At 45.1% G+C, this 18,484-nt stretch overlaps 1 protein-coding gene and 1 pseudogene across 2 annotated transcripts in view; both read right to left on the reverse strand.

Annotated features, from left to right (window-relative positions):
• The window catches only part of LOC101605909 (E2F associated phosphoprotein), a 32,465-nt gene extending 21,268 nt beyond the window's left edge, over positions 1-11,197 (reverse strand). For both annotated transcript variants that reach the window (XM_004661863.2, XM_045154481.1), the window contains exons 1-2: positions 11,055-11,197; positions 3,988-4,169 (exon numbers count right to left, since the gene is read on the reverse strand). In XM_004661863.2, coding sequence (XP_004661920.1) covers positions 3,988-4,169; positions 11,055-11,128 — 256 coding nt within the window. In that variant the 5' untranslated portion in view covers positions 11,129-11,197. The remainder of the gene's footprint in view (positions 1-3,987; positions 4,170-11,054) is intronic.
• Positions 11,198-16,682: 5,485 nt separating this feature from the next.
• On the reverse strand, positions 16,683-17,268 carry LOC101598894 (annotated as a pseudogene).
• Between the last annotated feature and the right edge of the window lie 1,216 nt (positions 17,269-18,484).

Below are 18,484 nucleotides of genomic sequence, written 5' to 3' on the forward strand. Positions count from 1 at the left end.
CTTTGCCTCAATGGCTTAACAGCCTGACTGTGTCAGGCTTGACAGCCTTACCGTAAACTGGCCTTCTGCAAAAGATAAGATTCTGCAAGCAGTCTGCTGACCAACATTTCTAATTGCAAGCTGGATGGATCAGCTTTCTAATAAATGAGTCAACTTAAGAACAGGCCCAAGCAAAATGGAGAGGCTTTTGCTCTATGGCTCCCGACAATGATTCACAAGGGGGGGGGAAGCTTCTGTGTATTCTTCCATCACCCTGAAATATATCAGTTTATTCATAACCTCATTTGCATGGTGGAATATTTTTATACCTTATGCAACTACTAAAAATTACTCCTTGAGGGCTGGAGGGATGGCTTAGCAGTTAAGGCGTTTGACTGTAAAGCAAAAGGAACCAGGTTTGGATTCCCCAGGAGCCACATTAGCCAGATGCACAAGGGGGCGCATGCATCTGGAGTTCATTTGCATTGTCTGGAGGCCCTGGCACGCTCATTCTCTCTCTCTCTCTCTCCCTCTTTCTCTCTGTCAAATAATAAAGTAAATAATAAAATATTCTTAAAAAAGTAAAAGGAATCACTCCTTGAGCCGGGCATGGTGGCACATGCCTTAAATCAGCACTCAGAGGCAGAAGTAGGAAGTTCACCATGAGTTCAAGGCTACACTGAGACTACATAGAGAATTCCAAGTCAGCCTGAGCTAGAGTAAGACCCTACCTCACACACATACACACACACACAAATTACTACTTGAACTAGGCGTGGTGGCACATGCCATTAATCCCAGAACCTGGGAAGCAGAAGTAGGAGGATCACTATGAGTTCGAGGCCACCCTGAGACTTCATCATGAATTCCAGGTCAGCTTGGACTAGAGTGAAACCCTACCTCAAAAAGAGAGAGAGAGAAATACTCCTTGGAGGCTGGAGAGATGGCTTAGTGGTTAAGACACTTGCCTGCAAAGCCAAAGGACCTAGGTTCAATTCCCCAGGGCCCACATAATCCAGAAGCACAAGGGGGGGGCACACTCATCTGGAGTTTGCAGTGGCTAGAGGCCCTGGCATGCCCATTCTCTCTCTGTTTCTTTCTTTTCTTTTTTGTATATTCTTCCATCACCTTGAAATATATCAATTTATTCATAATCTCATTTGCATGGTAAAATATTTTTATATCAATTGACTACTCAATTTTTATGCAACTATTTAGAATTACTCCTTGTGGGAAAAACAGATCCGAGATTAAGTTCAAAGAGTGAAGCAGGGGTTGGAGAGATGGCTCAGCGGTCAAGGCACTTGCCTGCAAAGTTAATGACCCAAATTCAATTCCTCAATATCCATGTAAAGCCAGATGCACAGAGTGGTGCATGTATCTGGAGTTTGTTTGCAGTGGCTGGAGTGCCCATTCTGTGTGTGTGTGTGTGTGTGTGTGTGTGTGTGTGTCTGTGTGTGTGTGTGTCACTCTCTCACTGTGTATTTCTCTGCTTGCAAATAATAAGTAAATATTTTTTTTAAATTTACTTTATTTTTATTTATTCGAGAGTGACAAAGAGGCAGATAGACAGACAGAATGGGGGCACCAGGGCCTCCAGCCACTGCAAACAAGCACCAAATGCATGCACCACCTTGTGCATCTGGCTTACATAGGTCCTGGGGAGTTGAACCTTGAACCAGGGTCCTTAGGCTTCACAAGCAAGCGCTTAACCGCTAAGCCATCTCTCCAGCCCCAATATTTTTTTTTTAAGAGGGGAAAACAAACAAACAAAAAAAAAAAAAGAATTATTCCTTGAGGACTGGAAAGATGGCTTAGCAATTAAGGCATTTGTCTGTGAAGCCTAAGGACCTAGGCTGTTGATGCTGCAAAAGAATTCCCGTCAGCCCTTACATATATATAGCAGGGAAATTATACCCAGATCGTCAGGCTCTGCAAGCACCTTTAAGCACTGAGCCACCTTCCCAAGCCCCACACTTGCAGTTCGTCACAGTGATGATGCACTGCATAGCAACATGAGACCAGTGCTGAGGAGCCCTACTTCCACAAGCCAGCTTTCAGGTCAAGTAAATTTAACATGAAGGCATAAAAAAGAATGTGTCATTATTACAGAACAAGCATTGGTAGTGACACATCATTAAATCAGCTATCAGGGCTGGAGAGATGGCTTAGTGGTTAAGTAGCTTGCCTCTGAAGCCTAAAGACCCAGGATTGATTCCCCAGGATCCATGTAAGCCAGATACACAAGGTGGTGCATGCAGCTGGAGTTCATTTGCAACGGCTAGAGGTCCTATCATGCTCATTCTTTCTCTCTTTCTCTCTATCTGCCTCTTCCCCTTTCTCAAAAATAAATATACAATATTAAATCAGCCATCAAACCCTACAAATATTTTTAAAGTGCCTGTATTTATTATCCTTTTGTAAAAACAGGAAATTATACAAGTACTCAATATTAAATAGCCTCCTTCTATTCTAATCACATATAACATTTCCCTGTAGTCATCCAAAAAAAACCCTCTGGCTCAGGTTGCCAAACACATTTATTCCTTCATTTAATATTTATTACTTGATAATTATTTGTTAGTCAGCTATGGTGCACCACAACGATCTTTCATCCCTACTCCTCCGGAAGCAAAGGTAAGATTACCTGGGCTACAAAGTGAGTTCAAGGCCAGCCTGAGTAACTTAGTCAGTCCCTGTCTTAAACTTTTGTAAGCACTGGACTGTAACTCAGTGGTAAGTGTATTTACAAGCAAGCATGAAACCCTGAGTTTGGTCCCCTGAAGGTTTACTAGCTCTCCCTAAGAACTACAGGGAACTAAAGAGTTAATAATTATCCCTAAGACCTAAGGATCACTAGGCCTTCAAGAAATATATGAGGCAGGGCTGGAGAGATGGCTTAGCGGTTAAGCGCTTGCCTGTGAAGCCTAAGGACCCCGGTTCAAGGCTCGGTTCCCCAGGTCCCACGTTAGCCAGATGCACAAGGGGGCTCACGCATCTGGAGTTCATTTGCAGAGGCTGGAAGCCCTGGCGCGCCCATTCTCTCTCTCTTCCTCTATCTGTCTTTCTCTCTGTGTCTGTCGCTCTCAAATAAATAAATTTTAAAAACAAATTAAAAAAAAAAGAAATATATGAGGCAGTCAGTCCCAGACAAGCCTGACAACTCCACTGATTGATGTACTTACCTTAGCTCAGAAGGCCTTGAAGGAAAATAAACTGTCTGAGACACTTTCCCTTAGACAATTCTAGCTGATAAAGCCCACTCTGAACAAGGACACAAACAGCTACAAGTTATTTATCTACTTCCTGCACCTGCTCCAGTCTGTTTTTCTTAGGATCCTCCATATAAGCTTGCACGCCAGCCTGGCTTCAATGCTTCAGCCTGCATCCTGCAGGAAGGTTACAGCCCCTCGCTGGGCTTCAGAAAACAATCTCTGTCTATTGATGTTTTCCTTTGCTTTCCTCTTTCACTTTCCTTACATCCCCAGCACTACACATGAATGCCAAGTATTTATTCAATACCTACACAAAGTGAAGAAACACACAAACACACATACCCCAAAAAAGATTCCTAGGCTGGAGGGATGGCTTAGCAGTTAAGGCATTTGCCTGCAAAGCCAAAGGACCCCGGTTCAATTCCCCACATAAGCCAGATGCACATGGTGGCACACACATCTGGAGTTTGTTTGCAGTGGCTTTAGGCCCTGGCATGCCTATTCTCTCTCTCAAATAAGTAAATAAATTTTTTTTTTTTAAAGATTCCTGCCCTTACAGAGCTTACAAAAACATGTATGAGCCAGGCGTGGTGGCGCACGCCTTTAATCCCAGCACTCAGGAGGCAGAGGTAGGAGGATTGCTGTGAGTTCAAGGCCACCCTGAGACTCCATAGTGAATTCCAGGTCAGCCTGGGCTACAGCAAGACCCTACCTCAAAAAAAAAATTATTTTTATATTTATATATATATATATATATATATATATATATATGAAAACCAAGCCAAAAGCTTACCTGTTCCCAGAGAGGATAACTTCTCCTCCATTGTTTTTATGGTGGAATTTAATTCAGCTTCCATTTCTTTTTCAAATTCATCTTCACTAGATGACTCACTTTCTCCAGTAAGACATTCTCTGATGAGTTTTCGTTTCTGATCTGGAGTTCCATGTAAAAGCACATCCACTTCATCTTCAGAACTAGCACACATTTAAAGCAGAGGAATATGAATACTAAAATTTAGGGAGCAGGGTGCAGTGGCGCAAGCCTTTAATCTCAGCACTTGGGAGGCAGAGGAACATTGAGTTCAAGGACAGCATGGAACTACAGAATGAGTGCTGGGTCAGCCTGGGTTAGAGTCAGACCCTACCTCTGGGGGGGAAAAAAGGAGGGCCTGGAGAGATGGCTCAGAGGTTAAAGAAATTTGCTTGCAAAGCCTTCAGCCTGGGTTCAACTTCCCAGAACCCACATAAAGCCAGATGCACAAAGTAGTGTATGTGTCTGAAGATCATTTGCAGTGGCAAGAAGCCCTAGAGCACCCATTATCTCTGGCTCCCCTCCCTGTCTCTACAAATAAATAAATGAAATGTTTTGTTTTGTTTTAATTTAAATCATAGTGCTGGAAATGGTTCAGCAATTAAAGGCCTGCTTGCAAAACTTGGCAGCCAGGGTTCAAATATCCGGTACCCACATAAAGCAAGGTACATAAAGTGGTACATGCATACACAGCTTGTTTACAGTAGCACAAGGCCCTGGAATGCCCGTTCCTCTCATTCTATCTCTTTCTCTGCTTGGGAAAAAAAAAAAAATTAGGGCTAGAGAGATGGCTTAGCAGTTAAGGCATTTACCTGAGAAGCCTAAGGACCCAGGTTCAATTCCCCAGTACCCATGTAAGCCAGATGCACAAGGCGGCACATGCATCTGGAGTTCATTTGCAACAGTTAGAGGACCTGGTGCACCCATTCTCTCTCTCTCTCCCCTCTCTCTCAAATAAATAAATAAAAATAAAATGTTTTCAAACATAGATATTTAAAAATTCAAATCTTCCAGGTATGGTGGTGCATGCCTTTAATTCCCAACACATGGGAGGCAGAGGTAAGAGGATTGCCATGAGTCAGAGACCAGCCTGGGACTACAGAGTGAATCCCACGTTAGCCTGGGCTAGATGGAGATCCTGTCTGGGGGGAAAAAAATAATAATAATCTGACTGGGGATGTGGCTCAGCAGGTAAGAGCACTTGCTGCCCAAGCATGAGAGCCTGCACCCACAAAGAAAGACAGGCATAGCCACACATGCTTAGAACTCTGGCTCTGAGGGGGAAGCCCTGAGACATGAAGATTGCTGGTGAGCCCTGGTAGTTTAAGTGAACACTGGAGGGTCCAGGTTAAGTGAGAGATCCTGGCTCAGGAAAATAAGGCAGAAGAGCAATACAGAAGGACACCTGACATCTTTCTCTGGCCTCCAAGAGTATATGCACAAAGTAAGCACATCTGCATGTACCACACACACCTAAATAAAGTAAAGAAATACTAAAATCAGGACTGGAGATGTGGTTCAGTGGTAGAACACTTATCTAGTACATCAGGAGTCCTGGCTTTGACCTATAGCACTACAATAAATAAAACTGCTTAAAACTCCCAACATCTTAATGCTCAGTAGCATTTTTAAGCTTTACAAAGTCACATTTGATATACCTCTCCTATTACATATAGTAATTATCACTTAATAAATCAACGAATTCTTCCCACTCCCAAATATGTTTTCTTTTTCTTTTTTTCCCGAGGTAGTCTCTAGTTCAGGCTGACCTGGAATTCCCTGTGTAGTCTCAGGGTAGCCTTGAACTCACGGTGATCCTCCTACCTCTGCCTCCCAGTGCTGGGATTAAAGACGTGCGCCACCATGCCTGGCTATGTTTTCATTTTGTATTGATTTTATTTAGCGTGGGTGTGTCCATGTGCAACTGCTTGTGTGTGAAGAGAGGTGCATGCACACACATACTATGATGTGTGTAGGGAGTCAGAGCTTCGGGTGTCCATCATCACCTTCCACTCGTCTGAGGCAGAATTCCTTGCTCACTGCAGTGTTCACCAGCCTAGCTGGCCCATGAGCTCTCAAGGGATTCTCCTGTTTCCACTTCCCATTTCACAGTAAGTGCACTGGGATTAGAGACACCTCCACAGGGTCCAGCTTTCCATGAGTTCTAGGGATCCAAGCTTAGTACTCATGCTCATACAGCAAGTGCTTTACCTACTGAGCCATATCGCTTGCCTTTTTAATTAATTTTTTATAATAATTTTTTAGTAATCCATTCATTTTAATTTTTTTTCTTTTATTTAGTTGCAAGCACAGAGAATGAGAACGAACATGAAAGGGCCTCTAGCCACTGCAAATGAACTTCAGATGCATGCATCACTGTGCATCTGGCTTTACATGGGTGCTGGGGAAATGAACCCAGGTTGTTAGGTTTTGCAGGCAATCACCTCAACCACTGAATCATCTCTCCAGCCCAATTTAATTTTTTGTTTTGCTTTGTTTCTTTAAGGTGGGATCTCACTCTAGCCCAGGCTGACCTGGAGCTCACTCTGCAGTCCCAGGCTGGCCTCAAACTCACTGTGATCCTATCTCTTACTCCCAAGTGCTGGGATTAAAGGAGTGTGCCACCACACCCAGCTAATTTTATTTTTCAAACAAGGTCTAATTCTGTAGCCCTACCTGGCCTGAAACAATGAAGGCAGGCTGACCCCAAACTTACAGCAAGTTTGAGCCTCCTACTTCTTGAGTGATAAAATTACATGTGTGAGCTACCAGGCCCAGCTCAAATAAATATTTTATTTATTTAAATTTTATCCGGCTGAAGAGATAGCTCAGCAGCTAAAGGCACTTGCCTGCAAAATCAGACTGCCTAGGTTTGATTCCCCAGTACCCATGTAAAGGCAGATGCACAAAGCATCAAATGCATTTGGAGTTTGTTTGCAGCGGCAGGAGGCCCCAATGTGCCCATTCTCTCCCTCCTAGTCTCTCTCAAATAAATAAACAAATATTAACTATTTTTGTTTATTTGAGAAAGAAAAAAAGTGTTCCCTAAGCTCAAGTGCTCTTCAGTGCAGTGCCAGTACACCTGCATGTGCAACACTCACAGAATGCAAAACCCTAACCCTAACACACCTCTCTAAAACAAGCATCACTAGCTGGGTGTGATGGCTCCTGCCTGCAATCTTTTCTTTAAAATATTTTATTTATTAATTTATTTATTTAAGAGAGAAAAAGAGAGGAGGAGGGAGGGCGGGAGGGAGGGTGAGAGAGAGAATGGGCACACCAGGGCTTCCAGCCACTGCAAACAAACTCCAGACACATGCACCACCTTGTACATCTGTCTTACGTGGATCCTGGGGAATCAAACCTAGGTCCTTTGGCTACGCAGGCAAATGTCTTAATTGGTAAGCCATCTCTCCAGACCCCCCTTTTTTTAATGTACTCTATTTATTTTAGAAAGAGATAGAGGCAGATAGAGAATGGGCACTCCAGGACCTTCAGCCACTGCAAACCATCTCCAGACTCATGCGCCACCTTGTGCAGCTGGCTTACATGGGTACTGGGGAACTGAACCTGGGTCCTTTAATTTGCAGCAAATACCAGGGCCTCCAGCTGCTTTATGAGGTACTGGGGAATCAAACTTGGGTCATTAGGATTTCAAGGCAAGAGCCTTAACCACTGAGCCATCTCTCCAGTCCAACACAGCACTTTTTTTTTTTTTTTTTTTTTGAGGTAGGGTTTCACTCTCCAGGCTAGAGAAATGGCTCAGCAATTAAGGCATTTCCCAGCAAAACCAACCTACCCAGGTGTGATTACCCAGTACCCATGTACAGCCACATGCACAAGGTGGTGCATGGGCCTGAAGTTTGCAGTGGCTACAGGCTCTGGCGCACCCACTCTATCTGCCTTTCATTCTTTCTCAATCTCTCTCTCTCTCTCTCTCAAATAAATTTAAAAAAAATTTTTTTTTTGTCTTTTTTTGCTTTTTTGAGGTAGAGTCTCTCACTCTAGCTCAGGCTGACCTGGAATTTACTAAGACTATAGTCTCTGAAGGGTTAATAGTCTTCCCTGAAAATTAGAGGGAACTAAAGAGTTAATAACTCTCCCTAAAACTAGCAGGCAATAAAAAAAAGAAGTCACAGAAACATGCCGCTCTGGCAGGCTATTCCTGGTTGATAAACTTCTCTTAACTCAGAAAACCTTGAGGGAACAAAAACCATCTGGTGGGATATCCTCCCTAGATAATCTGGCTTAAAAAATGCTTATTCTGAGCAAAGACACAAATAACTACAGTTCCTTATCTACTTCCCTTGGACCTGCAGCTGGTACTATCCTTCTTAGATCCTTCTTATAAACTTGCACCCCAGCCAGGCCCAGTGCTTCAGCCTTCATCCCACAGGAAGGTTGCTGCCCCTTGCTATTTCTCTCAATAAACTGTCTATACAGATCAAGTCCAGTGTTCTCTTGCTTTTCTCTTACACCTTCCTTAGTCTCAGGGTGGCCTTGGACTCATGGTGATTCTCCTACCTCAGCCTTCCAAGTGCTGAGATTAAAGGCATGTAGGAGGATCATCATGAGTTTGAGGCCACCCTGAGACTATGGTGCATGTCTTTAATCCCAGCACTTGGGAGGCAGAGGTAGGAGGATCACCATGAGTCTGAGACTACACAGTGAATTTCAGGTCAGTCTGAGCTAGAGTGAAACCCTACCTTGAAAAACCAAAAAGAAAAAGAAAGAAAGAAACTAACTTCACATTGAGTATGGTAGCCCATGCCAGTAAGCCAGGCACTTGTAGGACTATAATAGAAGGCTCTCAAGTTCAAGGACAGCCTGGACTAGTTGGTGAGGCAATGAAAAGAAAGAAGAAGGAAGGAGGGAAGGAGGGAGGGAGGGAGGGAGGGAGGATGGGAAGGAAGCAACTACAAAAATGTAGGAATTGGGCTAGGGAGTATCTTAGAGGTTAAGGTGTTTGCCTGCAAAGCCTAACGACCCAGGTTCCATTTCCCAGTACCACGTCAAGCCAGATACACAAAGTGGCACATGCATCTGGAGTTCGTTTGCAGTGGATGGAGGTCCTAGTGCACCCATTCTGTCCTTCCTCCTTTCCTCCCCCATAACTTACAAATAAATAAAATTAAAAAAAAACAAACAAACATAAAACTTGAGCTGGAGAGATGGCTTACCAGTTAAGGCACTTGCCAAGACTAAGAACCCAGGTTAAATTCTCCAGGTCCCATGTAAGCCAGGTACACAAGGTGGCACATATGTCTGGAGTTTGCAGTGGATACAGGCCCTGGCACACCCATTCTCTCTCTCTCTTTCCCCCTTTCTCTCCATCTCAAATTTTTAAAAAACCGTTAAAATTGTCTTAAAAAATACTAATCTCAATACAGATGTACACATACACATGGGAGCAATAACAGCACACTAACTCAAGTCCAGAAAGCTCTGATACTCCCACCGAGGTGAATTACTAGCTGAAACCTACAGGCATCTTTCCCGAAATCTTTCTCACAAGGAGCCCAATTACCCATCTTCATTCCTCAGAGCTGAGATCTGCACAGCAGACTGATCATCCCTGCTTACAGGTCTTCCTCAGAATAAGGAAACATTAGCTGTAATCCCCAAGCCAGGGAAGTGACAAGAGGATCCCCCAGGCTTACTGGACAGATTATTAACTGAACTGGTGAGCTCCAGACTCAGTGAGAGACTATGTCTCAAAATAAGGTGGACAGTACTAAAGGAAGATACCCAGTACCAATCCCTGATCTCCACATGCAGAGACAGAGAGAGAGAGAGAGAGAGAAAGGGAGAGAAATAGCTAAAACTGACTGAAAATCTCTTGGTAATGTGACTGCAAATTTGAAGCTCAGGGTGTGACCCATGGTATAACACTTGCCTAGCATGCAAAAGGCCCTGAGTTTAACCCTGAGACACACACACAAAATGGAAACACACCTGCTGACGCTTAACTCTAATCTTGAGGTCTGAGGATGCCATTCAATGGTAGCATGTGAAAGGACCTGGGCTCACTCTCCAGCAAGATCATTTAAACATACACATACATACACACTCCCTTCCCCTCCCTCCCTCTCTGCCCCCCCCCAATCTGTGTGTGTGTGTCCTGCAAGTTGGGGAGAAAGCATGCCTTTAATCCCAACACTAGGGAGGCAGAGATGGAGGCTCATCCTGAGTTGAGACCATACCTGGTGAATCCCAGATCAGCTCGAGCTGGAGTGAGACCTTACCTCTGTGGGGAGGGGAAGGGGAGAGGGAGGACACCTGCAAATTTCCCTAGGTAGGATACATCCTCCCTTCACAAAATTTTCACAGAACTTCATTTGCGCCTGTTGTGTTCCTCGAATTGAAACATTTCACCCTGGAGGGGAAGCTCTTACACTCAGGAAGCTCATCAAGGTACAGCAACTAAATACTGCTGGAGACCTGCCAAGTTCAGGACGTTCCTGAAACTTACAAGATTCACAAGGCCCCTCCCACGGTTTTACAAAGACCTGCAGAGGACAGCTGTCACCTAGGCAGAGATGGGCTTGGTGGGCCCATGCTCCTGTGAATATGTGAAATAAGTATGCGTCCTGTAAGTAAAAAACTCACTGGTTCATTTAGCTGGACTTGGCTGGGATCGTTTAAGTTTGCAGGTGCCCTGTCTGGGAGTGGGTAAATGTTTGCTGGGAGTCTCCCGGGGAAAAGCTTAGCACAGCAGCGTCTATGGCAAGTCATTCTCTACGATGCACTTCCCTTACAAGGAAAGCCTGCGAGTAATTCCTCTCCAGTCAAAACACGCCTGCTCCCGCATCTGTGACCGTCGAAAGGACAGGCGCCTGACGGCAAGTCCCGCGTCCCTCGGGAGACGTAAGCTACGGTCCCACACTGCGGTCCACTTGCAGAGAAACCGAGGGAGGGAGGGAGGGCCCGACGGGCCTTGGCGACAGTCCCCAGGCCGCGGCGGCAGGCCTCGGCCTCACGGGCCTGCATTCCCGAGCCCCTCGGCCTCCCCGGGGCCTCCCCCGAGCGGGGCGCGCGGCCGGGCCCACCTGCTCAACGCCGGCTCCTCGTCGCTCGGCTCTTCCACCGCATAGGGGTCGTAGTCATCCTGGAGCCGGCTCATGGCGACCCCGGCCGTCCACAGCAGCCCCGGGTTCCGCGAACGCCGCGGGGACCTTCCCTGCGCGGCCCCGCCCCCCACTTCCGCCCGCCTGCCGCGTCCTTCCGGCGCGCCTGCGCAGACCGAACTAGTCAGACACACCCCCCACCCCAAATAAAAGCGGGGAGGGAGGCGGGTCTCGGTTTGGGCGTGCGCCTGTGCTTGGTTTTTCCGAGGTGGGGTCTCGCTCTCGCCCTGGCTGACCTGGAGTTCACTATGTCTCAGGGTGGCCTTGAACTCCCAGTGATCCTCCTACCTCTGCTTCCGAGTGCTGGGATCGTAGGCGGGGCTACCAGGAAACAAGTTGTTGTTTTTTTTCTTTCTCTCATACACTGTTATTCACACATTTTCGTTTACTACAAAGTATGAAGATTACATTTCATATGAACCAGTAAGAGCCAGGACTTACACAAACCGGACCAGAAATAATCCTTACCAAAAGGAGACTCTTGCAGAGTAAAGCCCAAGTGGTTCTGCTCAATCAAATCTCTGTTCTGAAAAGTTAAAGACTACCAAAACTTGATACCAATATGCCAGAAGGTGGAGTTGGGGTGCGCACCAATAATGTCAAACCATGAAACGTTTACAAGAACAGGTTTTTGTTTTGTTTTGCGGTTATTTTTTTTCCTAGCATGTGCCTGAAAGAACTAGGAGGACTGGTGCTGTCAGTACTGGAAAATACAGGAACATCAGGACGACTAGAGGATTTTAGTTTCCAAGTAGCATACTCCAGGACCTGCCAGTTTTTTTTTTAAAGATCTATTTATTTTTAATTTTTTAATTTGAAAGCTACAGAGAAGGAGAGAGAACGGGCACACCAGGGCCTCCAGCCACTGCAAAAGAACTCCAGATGCATGCCTTGAGCATCTGGCTTACGTGGGTACTAGGGAACTGAACCTCACCGGGGATTCTTAGCACAGGCAAGCGCTTAACCGTTAAGCCTCTCCAGGCCATCTGCCAGTTTTTCAAATGCAGTGATAGCTCTCTGGGCCCACAGAGGGTAGTAAAGATGAAGGACTATTTTTGTAGGGAAAGTCATTACCAATATTCAACAAGGACAGCTTTGATTCCTGGAACCCCAAACTTCATGCCATTCTTAAGGTTCACAATATGAATAATAGCTACATGACAAATCTTTATACTTAATATCTTTTGCAGACCTCTAGTAGAAAAAAAAAATTTCCCTTCTACTTTTCACTTTATTTGTAAATTTTTGTTGTTGTTGTTTGCTTGTTTTCCAAGGTATGGGTCTCCCTCTAACTCAGGCTGACCTGGAATTCACTATGGAGTCTCAGTGTGTCCTCAAACTCACAGCGACCTTCCTACCCCTGCCTCCCGAATGCTGGGATCAAAGGTGGTGTGTCACCATGCCCGGCCCTTTTTTTAAATTTTTTGGTTTTTCTGACCTGGAATTCACTCTGTAGTTTCAGGCTAGCCTTGAATTCATGGCCTCCTACTTCAGCCTCGCAAGTGCTGGGATTAAAGGCGTACATCATTACACCTGGCCTTCCTTCCACATTTAACTGACAAAAATAGCATGTTAATTTTAGTTTTCAGCACTAAACATAAGTGGGCCAACAAAAATGTTTATACAAAATACTGACGTCAGGAGGGAATGGAATTATTATGGTTTATTGTCTATAATTATGGAAGTTGTCAATTTAAAAAAGTTTTAAAAAGCCGGGCATGATAGCACATGCCTTTAATCCAAGCACTCAGGAGGCAGAGAGGTAGGAGGGTCACCTGAGTTTGAGGCCACCCTGACACTAGATAGTGAATTCCAGATCAGCCTGAGCTAGAGTGAGACCCTACCTCGAAAAAAAAAAAAAAAAGTTTAAAAAAATGCAGACTTCAAAATACAAAGCACTTTCTTTATCTTTCAGAAATTGAATATATAGGACAAGCATGGTGGTACACACCTTTAGTCCCAGCACTCAGGAGGCAGAGGTAGGAGGATCGAGATCGAGGCCACCCTGATACTACAGAGTGAATTCCAGGTCAACCTGGGCTGAGCAAGACCCTACTTTGAAAATAAAAAATAAAGAATAAAGAAAGAAAGAGAAAGAAACTGAATATGCAAAGCAAGTTTTTCATAGGCAAAGGATTAAAATGATTTTAATTATACATGTGGTCACATTTTGCCTTAAATAAGATTGTTGGAGAGACTAGGCAGGTAGTTTAGCAGTTAAGGTGCTTGCCTACAAAGCCAAAGGACCCAGGTTTGATTCCCCATGACCCACATAAGCCAGATGCACAAAGTGGCACATGTGTCTGGAGTTCACTTACAGTGGCTGAAAGCACTGGTGCACCCCTTCTCTCTCTCTCTCTCTCTCTCTCTATTTATTTCCCTCTTTCTATCTCTCTCTCAAATAAATAAAATTTAATTTAATTTAAAAAAATTTAAAAGATTGTTTGGCTGGGCATGGTGCTGCACACCTTTAATCCCAGCACTTGGGAGGCAGAGGTAGGAGGATTGCTGAGAATTTGAGGCCACCCTGAGAATATACAGTGAATTCCAGGTCAGCCTGGGCTAGAGACCCTGCCTCTGAAAAAAAAAAAAATTGAGAAATGTACAAGGCCACTTGTAAATATACATCATGTTACTGTTACAATGTCTGATATCCAGGGAAAAAAAATGTTAGTTGCCCATTCTCTCTCTCTGCCTCTTTTTTTTTCCTCTTTATCTCTCTTTAAAAATTAATTTAAAGCCGGACATGGTGGCCCACGCCTTTAATCCCAGCATTTGGAAGACAGAGGTAGGAGGATCTGTGAATTTGAGGCCACCCTGAAACTACATAGTGAATTCCAGATCAACCTGGGCTACAGAGAAACCCTACCTTGAAAAACAAAACAACAAAAATCAATTAAAAAATAATTTTGCCGGGCATGGTGGCCCACACCTTTAATCTCAGCACTTGGGAGGCAGAGGCAGGAGGATCTCCATGAATTCAAGGCCACCCTGAGACTACGAAATTAATTCCAGGTCAGCCTGGACCAGAGTGAGACCCTATCTTGAAAAACAACAACAAATAATAATAATAATAATAATTTTTAGGGCTGGAGAGATGGCTTAGCAGGTAAGCCCTTGCCTGTGAAGCCTAAGAACCCTGGTTCAAGGCTCAATTCCCCAGGACCCACATAAGCCAGATGCACAAGGGGCACATGCATCTGGAGTTGTTTGCTGTAGCTGGAGGCCCTGGCACACCCATTCTGTATCTACCTCTTTCTCTCTCTCTCTGTTTTTCTCAAATAAATAAATAAAATTTAAAATAATAATAATAATAATAACTTTTTAAAAGGGCTGGAGAAGCTGGGCATGGTGCACACCTTTAATCCCAGCACTCAGGAGGCAAAGGTAGGAGGATTGCTGACAGTTTGAGGCCACCCTAAGACTACATAGTAAATTCCAGGTCAGCCTAGGCTAGAGTGAGTGAGACCCTATCTCGAAAAACCAAAAAATAAAAAATAAACATAAAAAGGGGAGGAGGGTGTTGGAGAGATGCTTAACGATTAAGGCGCTTGCCTGTGAAACCTAAGAACAAAAGTTCAAATCTCCAGGTCCCAGCAGCCAGACGCTTAAGCAAATGTGCGATGTCACAGGTGAGCCACAAGGGGGCGCACACAGTTGGAGTTTTTTTCTCACAGGGTCTTAAAGGCCCTGGCGCACTCATTTTCTGTTCAGTGTTTAATTTCGGCTAGGGAACAGGGTTTCAATGTGTGACCAGCCTTGGCTGCCCTTGATCCTCCAACCACAGCCCACAGAGCACTACCCAGCCCAGCCTGGCTTATTTCGCCAAGGTTATTATATTGACATTTTCCCTATCTTTTTCTTGGTTTAGTAGTTGTATGTGCTTAGAAAATACTAGGTAAACCAGGCATGGTGGCGCACGCTTTTAATCCCAGCACGCAGGAGGCAGAGGTAGGAGGATCACTGTGAGTGCAAGGCCACCCTGAGACTACATAGTTAATTCCAGGTCAGCCTGGACCAGAGTGACACCCTACCTCAAAATAAATAAATAGCCGGGCGTGGTGGCGCACGCCTTTAATCCCAGCACTTGGGAGGCAGAGGTAGGAGGATCGCTGTGAGTTCAAGGCCACCCTGAGACACCATAGTGAATTCCAGGTCAGCCTGGGCTAGACTGAGACCCTACCTCGAAAAAGCAAAAATAAATAAATAAATTGGCGTTTGTCTAGTCGAGAAGCGGTTGGGATTACGTAGATTCTCCCAAGGTAAAAGTCTTTTATCTCTGCGATTTCCCCAAGTGCGGGAAACTGGCGGTATTGGGGCATTGCGTTTGCCCTCTGGTTATGAGGGATAAGGTAGCGTGCGGAATTTTACCACCTAGGAAGATTGGGTCTAACAGTAAATAAAAGTTGATAAAAACCGCAGGCCACCTACTTCTGTTAGTGAGCGTAGCATTCGTTTGTCCTTTGATCAACCCCCTGGTTCTCACATTCCTGTTTATCCTTGTGTAGTCAGTGCTTTCGCCTTTCGCTTGGCAAGTTCTGGTTTGGTTAAAGTAGTCTGATTTGGGGTGGAGGAGACTTCAAAGTAGGGTCTCCCTCACTAGCCCAGGCTCTACTGAAATTTACTATGTAGTCTCAGAGTGGCCTGGAACACAGGTCCACCTACCTCTGCCTCCCCATTGCTGAGATTCTATGCATTAAAATTTTTTTTTTGATGAGTAATTTCTGTTTTATTTACATTTAGGCATCTATCCCCCTATTATGTTCCAGTCTGTTGAATGGCATATACTTGAACTTCACGTAGGTGCCCTATGGGAAGAAGTGGGGATATGGGTGGAGAATCTCATCACACAGAAAAGCGTAACACAAGTCTCTCCATGTTTCTTAATTTGCTCTTGCTTCTAAAAGTCATCTCTCATGGGGTGCTATATGCTTGATATCCTGAAATTCTCCATTTGCTACTGTTTGGTGTGAGGAGAAAAGGCAGCATGTCCCAGTGCAGAGGAAGATGGCAGGAGACGGCAGAAGCACTTTCCAGTGATACTGTTCCAATTCCCAGAAGCCTCCAGAATGCACTCAAGACTCCTTAGGACATGGTTCTGTAGCAGACAGGGTAAAAGGCAAGCCTGCTATGCAATGGGCCCCCAAGATGGCACTGAGTTAAAAAGGCAAAGGGCACATGGTGATGGGCCAGGCTGGGACCCTGTATGGTGCCACAGTGAGTGTGGCATTCTTTGAGGACAAGGGAACAAGACGTGCAGGGCCTGGTCCCACAGAAATGAGCAGGCGAGCTGGGGTAGACAGACCAGCTCCAGCGTACCAGGAAGGCTGAAGATCCTAACAATGAGCTGGGGTAGACAGACCAGTTCCAGCATACTAGGAAGGCTGAAGATCGTAACAATGGCTATTGTTTGGGCATCAAAGATGTGGTGTTGTCAAAGCCACCATGGCCAAGTGGCACCAACAGGCTGCGACCAGAGGAAGTGTGTGGCCAACAGCCTGTAAAGAACAGAGGCTCAATCAACAGCTCAGAACGCCACAGGAGGACCTCTGCCTGTGAGCACTTGGGAAATATCTCCCGTGGAATCTTGGAGGCACTCACATAGCATATTTCTGTGTCCATTCTCTTGCTAGCCTGTTGTACTTCTCTCTGTCAGCCTTGTAGGTGTGAGCTATTTCTGGCACCAGTGGGTCATCAGGGTTGGGGTCACACAGCAGAGAGCAGATGGACAAAAGAACAGTCAGCAAGGGGGTAAACACTGAGAGACAGGGCATGCAGAGCAAGTGTCAGTGTCTTTACCTTTGGACAGTCAGTGCTGGAGACCACTGTGACCGCAGGATGTCCAGGCAGGTGCTGCCATTGCTGTTGATATTGGGATGGTAGATTTTGGTAGTGAAAGCAACCTTTGGGGGTTTGAAAGGATAGGAAAGTGGATGGTCAGGAAAAAAAACACCTCCTTGGTAAGGACTGTCACTCGGGCCCATGATGGTGGCCTGCCAGTGGAACAAGTCATCACCCACAGGTCCTGCTGAACACTGGGCAGGAGAATCCCTCTGCAAGTCACTCAATTCCTTCTGGATCTGCTTCAGAGCCATCCTCCCCGCAGCGTGGGGCCCAGAGCTTAGGCCGGGCTGCCGGAGGCGGCCCGCGGCAGGCTCGGCTGCCTCTACGCATTTTTAAAAAAGTTTTAATGCGAGGAGGATGAAGCCTATAAGTAAAACCTGAATAATTTCTAACAGTGCAAGTAATCAACAGTAGTAACCATGGCTGATTTAGGCCCCAGTAAGGGGGTTGTGTCTGTGCTGTAGAAAGCTGGGTCATGCCAGGTACGGGGGTACAGACGTAGCGTGTGGTTCTTGGGAGGTGGACTGAAGAGGACCAGGCATTAGAATCTACTTTAGGGATCACAAAATAAGTTGATATATGTGTATGTGCATGTATGTATGTGGGTATTTTTGGTTGGTTTTGGTTTGAATTAGAGTCTCACTCTAGACCAGGTCAGCCTGGAATTAAATGTGTCATCTCAGGGTGGCCTCAAACTCACAGCAATCCTCCTACCTCTGCTTCCCTAGTGCTGGGATTAAAGGCGTGCGCCACCACACCCGGCCTGATATTTATAGAGTTTATTAGAATAAGAGAAGGAAAGAGAAACCTGCTTGGTGGCACATGCCCTTAATCCCAGCACTTGGGAGGCAGAGGTAGAATTTGATGTTTTTAGAAAAACCTCATACTGCTCTACAATGGTACTTTTAAATCTAATTAATTAATTTAAAAGTTTTTGGTTATTCAAAGTAGGGTCTCACTTTAACCCAGGCTGAGCTGGGATTCATTATGCATTCTCAGGCTGGCCTTAAAATTACGGTTATCCTCCTACAACTGCCTCCCAAATGCTGGGATTAAAGGCATGTACTACCATGCCCAACCTATTTTTTTTTGACAAATAATACAAATATACTTTATTTGAAATAAACAAAAATGCTTCCATAACTTTCACTTGCAAACAAACTCTTCTTTGACTGGATTACCGAGCAAAGCTAAATCTGAAGCAAAACACACTTCTGGTTTGAAATGTATTTGGAGTCAGGTAGGAAGATGCTACATTTTTTTTTTAAGCTGACTTTGCTTGGTGTGGTGGCACATGCCTTTTATCCCAGCACTTGGGAGTCAGGGTGTGGTGGTTTGAATAGATGGCCCCCAATATATTCAGTTTTTTATTTGTTTGTAGTTTGAATCTGCAGCCACCTGGCTGGAGGCATTGTCACTGGGTGGATCTTAAGGTGTGGTGGTGGGTTTCAGAATTTAAGATATGTAAAGTGTGCCTAGCAGGAGTTCCTGAAGTATGTTTTTAGGAT

Source organism: Jaculus jaculus, chromosome 7, assembly GCF_020740685.1.
Source record: "Jaculus jaculus isolate mJacJac1 chromosome 7, mJacJac1.mat.Y.cur, whole genome shotgun sequence".
Classification (NCBI taxonomy): Eukaryota; Metazoa; Chordata; class Mammalia; order Rodentia; family Dipodidae; genus Jaculus; species Jaculus jaculus.